Source organism: Nothoprocta perdicaria, unplaced genomic scaffold, assembly GCF_003342845.1.
Source record: "Nothoprocta perdicaria isolate Ctin4 unplaced genomic scaffold, notPer1 scaffold_323, whole genome shotgun sequence".
NCBI lineage: Eukaryota > Metazoa > Chordata > Aves > Tinamiformes > Tinamidae > Nothoprocta > Nothoprocta perdicaria.
In genome coordinates this window covers 189,527-193,244 of record NW_020455559.1, presented here as the reverse complement: position 1 = coordinate 193,244, position 3,718 = coordinate 189,527, and the positions used below count along the sequence as shown (strand labels likewise).

Here is a 3,718-nt window from a genome sequence, read left to right as displayed (position 1 = left end):
CCGGTGAGCCCGGGCCGGGGGAGCGGGCGCTCGGCTGCCCCCCGCGCCGCCCCCGCGCTCAGCGGCGCCAATTCCCCCCGCAGGGCCCACGGGATACGGGGCAGGTAGGGGGCAGCTGGGGTCCCGCGCTGGCACCAAGGTGGCCCCGCGCTGGCCCCGCTGAGCGCTGCCCGGCCCGCAGGAGAGGTGGTCGCCATCGTGCTGGGCACCGGCGCGGGCTGCGCTGGCCTCGTCCTCGCTGTCTACTTCGTGGCCAAGAGGATGCGGTGAGGACRGTGGCGCCGGGGCGGGGTGGACCCTGAACACCCCTCTCGTCTCAGCCCCCCGCTCTGTCCRTCAAGGTAGAGCCGTGTGGATGCAGGACGGCACGGGCCCTGACGGCGACGACGGACGATGATGCTGAGCTGCCCTGGACGGAGCCAGGCCCCGCGGGACCCCCGGGTGTCCCCCCCGGCAGGGACCCACACCTCCCCACCCATCCCCCTTCCACAGCACCAAGCAGTCTAGTAAAACGATTTTACTCTGAATCAAAAAAATAATTTAACTCCCCCCACCTGGCACCAAGCACTGCTGCTGATGTAGAAAAGACCCAGGCGGAAAGTTTGAGAGGGGGGCAGCGAGCAGCCCCCCGGGAGCTGTCCCCGCCGAACCGCGTCCCTGGGGACCCCAAGCGCCAGGACGACGCGCGCAGCCCCAGGCCCAGCGGCTCCCTGGGCGGGACAGGCTGGGTCTGCACCCAGCCCGCAGAGCCGCTCCCCCCCCCTAAATCCCACATCACCCATAAAAAATATCTAACCCATTATCAAGGAAGCTAACGGCACCGTGAGGACGGGAGCACCCGAGGGCAGCACCGGTCGGGCAGAAAGGAGCCGAAAAGCCTCCTCGGAGCGGGAGCGATGAGAGGTTCATGACACGGGGAGCAGCTGCGGCCACCGCAGGCTCCGGGTCTCTGCACATTCCCAGGACAGAGGCTGCCCCGGCGCCACGTGCACTCGAGCGGCACCACGGGAGCTTCCAGCCACCAGGAACAGGGCATTTGGGAAGAGAAGCGCCCGGCGGGCCAGGATGCTCAGTCCTCCAAAGGCACCCGTAGTGCCGAGTACATCATCACACGGGAGTCTTCCTCGCGCTTACCTGGGGGGAGAGCACGCAGGCAGAAGGGCTGTCCTGGCCACGAAGCCACTCGGGGCAGGCAAGGGCCGGCGACAGGAGCCCCCGAGGGCCAGGAGGCAACAAGGAGACACTTYGGGCCAGACCCAACATCCCCACCAGGATCCCAGGAGCGCTGGGGAGTCCCAGCGGCCGCATCCATCCCACTCAAAAACCCACAGGGGATAAGCGAGGGACCCGCGTGTCACCCCGTGTCCTCTCCCTTCCCCGGGCCCCCTTACAAGAGAGGCACTTGAGGACATTGTGGATGGAGCCCCCAGCTGTGAAGAAGGCCCAGGCGCCCATGCAGACCACGATGATGTAAATAGGGACCAGGCTGGCCTCGTACCAGGGATTCAGGAACGTCTGAGGGGACACCGAACTGCATTAAAACAGTCACCATTTGCCTCCCCACACCTCCAGAGACCTCCCGAGAGGGCCACAAGCTACGGCAGTGCAGAGGGAACAGGACCCAGGGCTCTTCCATGCCTGGTTAACGGTCTGGTTTAAGTTCTGCGCAGCCCTTTCCCACCGGAGCTTAGCAGCTAATCCTCCCGCTGACCTCATCCTCCACTAACCCCCCTTAAATCTCACTCCCCTGAGCACACGAGGGCAGGAGAGGGACAGGGCTTCTCCCATGTCTCCCAAAGACACTTAGAGGCTGAATCACACAGCACCCATGTCCCCTGCGTCCCTCCCTGTATCCAGGAGTGTTCCCGGCGACAAGAGAGCCGGTTTACTCTGGTGACAGCTTCCAGCACCAGCTCCTGGGTGCCCGCGCGTCCCGTCACACTCACCAGCCCCGACGTGACGAGGTGACTGGCAACGACCAGCCCCAGGCACCAGTAGCGCCGCTTCTCGCAGGCGTCAAAGAAGATCACTCCCCAGAAAGTGTGGAGGAAGACGAGGGCCATGGTGAGGAAGGCTGCAGGGAGAGGGCGGCACAGACCACCCGCTTCAGACCTGCTGCACCCTGCAGCCGCAGCACAAGGGCTGGGCTGTGCTCCAACCGCACCGAGCATCGACTCCCGGTGGATGTTCCCAACCGCCTCCCGCACCTCGCGAGCCCCCGGGACGCTCGCCGAGCTCACCCGACGTGAGGAAGTAGTAGGGCGAGTCGCCGTGGATGCCCACGACGCCCGGCCCCATGGAGTCCGCCAGGATGTTGATGACTGAGAACACACCGCTGATGATCCCGAAGGACAGGCCCGACACTGCGGAGGGAGAAGGACGTCAGCCAGCATGGTCCCCAGCGGCTCCCGCCTCTTCTCCTCGGAGTTGCCTGGCCCGGGGGGAACACGGATTCTCCTGTGGGGATGGCAGGGACATTTCCAGGCAGCATCCAGAYGAGAAACCTGAGACACCAGCAGTGTCTATGGAAACCACCCACTGCCCAAGCTAAGAGGGACCCCAGGGAAGAGGCCGGAGGGCAAAAGAAGAGCAAAGCAGGAAGGTTTGGTCTCAGCAACCAGTCCAGCTCTGCCCAGCTCGGMGCTCACCGTAGGCCATCTGCCTGAGGGAGATGGGCGACCGGCCGTCCTCGCTGATCATAGCCAAGCCTTCATCAGCCTTCCTGCACGGGGAGGGGACAAAAACGGAAAAARGGGGGACAGGGAGATGCAGAGAGGTCGTTAGTTTGGAGCTGGGGCTGCGCAGGACTCTGCCCAGCAAAGGGAGGTTCAGGGAAACCTGAGCAGACCTTCCAACACGTCAGGGAAAGCGGGTTGTTTACCAAGGATGTGGAGGGAGCCTGCAACACCCTGGGGACAAACAGGCAGCCACAGCCGCGGCCACCCAAAGGAGGCACTTGGGCCACAGCCCGTGCGCCTGGGGGTCCCCAGGGAGGGTGTCCCSTGGGGCTGGGCCCCACGGCAGCCCTCGGACGGGCCCTTACTTGAGCAGCTTGAAGTAGGCGAACCGGAACAGCTCCTGCAGCAGCACGGAGACGGCAGCCCCGAAGACGAGGAGGCCGAACTGCAGCCTCGCGTCCTCCCGGTCACTCAGGCGGACCGAAACGAACCAGACGAGCGACGCCAGGAGCAGCGACACCAGCCAGAAGAAAGCCCTGYGCGGAAAGGAAGGGGGACGCTCGGGCCGGGGCAGCGGCGGGGTTCCCGCGCGGGACCCGGTGTCGCGGGACTCGGTGAGCTCTGCGCTCGACGGCAGCCCCGCTGCAGCGCTGCAGCTCCGCGCGGGAGCTCTCCGGGAGCCTCCCGCACGGCGCAGGACGAGGCGCCCCGCGCACGAGGCGGCTCCGGAGCCGCCGGCCCCAGGCCCGGGCGGCGCGAGCGCGGCCCCCGCGGGGTCTCACGGCCGCAGCGCTTAACGGCGAGAGCCCCCCGGGCTCACCCCGCCACGAGGATGATGACGCGCAGCGGCTCCGCCGCCACCGTGAGCAGCACGAGCGCGAGCGCCGGCCCGAACGCGATGCCCGCGCACCCGAAGAACACGGCGGCCCCCATAGCGGCGGGCGCGGGGCGGCGGGGAACGGACGGACGGACGGCGGCCGCGCAGGGCCACGCGGGCCCGCCCGCGCGGTGCATGCCGGGAGCTGTAGTCCGCGGCGCGC

At 67.1% G+C, this 3,718-nt stretch overlaps 2 protein-coding genes across 3 annotated transcripts in view; one reads left to right on the top strand and one right to left on the bottom strand.

Annotated features, from left to right (window-relative positions):
- Window positions 1-270, top strand: part of CA14 (carbonic anhydrase 14) — a 2,649-nt gene extending 2,379 nt beyond the window's left edge. Inside the window, exons 7-8 of the mRNA XM_026043222.1 lie at window positions 84-104; window positions 182-270. Of these exons, the coding sequence (XP_025899007.1) occupies window positions 84-104; window positions 182-270 (110 nt within the window). The remainder of the gene's footprint in view (window positions 1-83; window positions 105-181) is intronic.
- Window positions 271-763: 493 nt separating this feature from the next.
- Window positions 764-3,611, bottom strand: APH1A (aph-1 homolog A, gamma-secretase subunit). Of its 2 annotated transcripts, none has more exons than XM_026043192.1 (7): window positions 3,499-3,611; window positions 3,044-3,214; window positions 2,649-2,722; window positions 2,241-2,363; window positions 1,947-2,074; window positions 1,392-1,515; window positions 764-1,134 (listed from the first exon to the last, which is right to left on the bottom strand). In XM_026043192.1, exons 1-7 carry the CDS (start codon window positions 3,609-3,611, stop codon window positions 1,070-1,072), a joined length of 798 nt encoding a protein of 265 aa, XP_025898977.1. In that variant the 3' UTR covers window positions 764-1,069. The 2 variants fall into 2 exon arrangements, with proteins under 2 accessions (XP_025898977.1, XP_025898978.1); XM_026043193.1 differs by having other exon boundaries at window positions 1,105-1,134; window positions 1,392-1,531.
- Window positions 3,612-3,718: the final 107 nt, after the last annotated feature.

What these genes read in the sequence shown, in the direction of transcription:
- APH1A (XM_026043192.1), bottom strand. Translation starts at nt 3,611, where the DNA reads ATGGGGGCCGCCGTGTTCTTCGGGTGCGCGGGCATCGCGTTCGGGCCG. An exon ending in GCCTACTTCAAGCTGCTCAA is followed by an intron (nt 2,723 to 3,043) that starts GTAAGGGCCCGT and finishes CTCCCCGTGCAG; the next exon opens with GAAGGCTGATGAAGGCTTGG. An exon ending in CTACTACTTCCTCACGTCGG is followed by an intron (nt 2,075 to 2,240) that starts GTGAGCTCGGCG and finishes CTCTCCCTGCAG; the next exon opens with CCTTCCTCACCATGGCCCTC.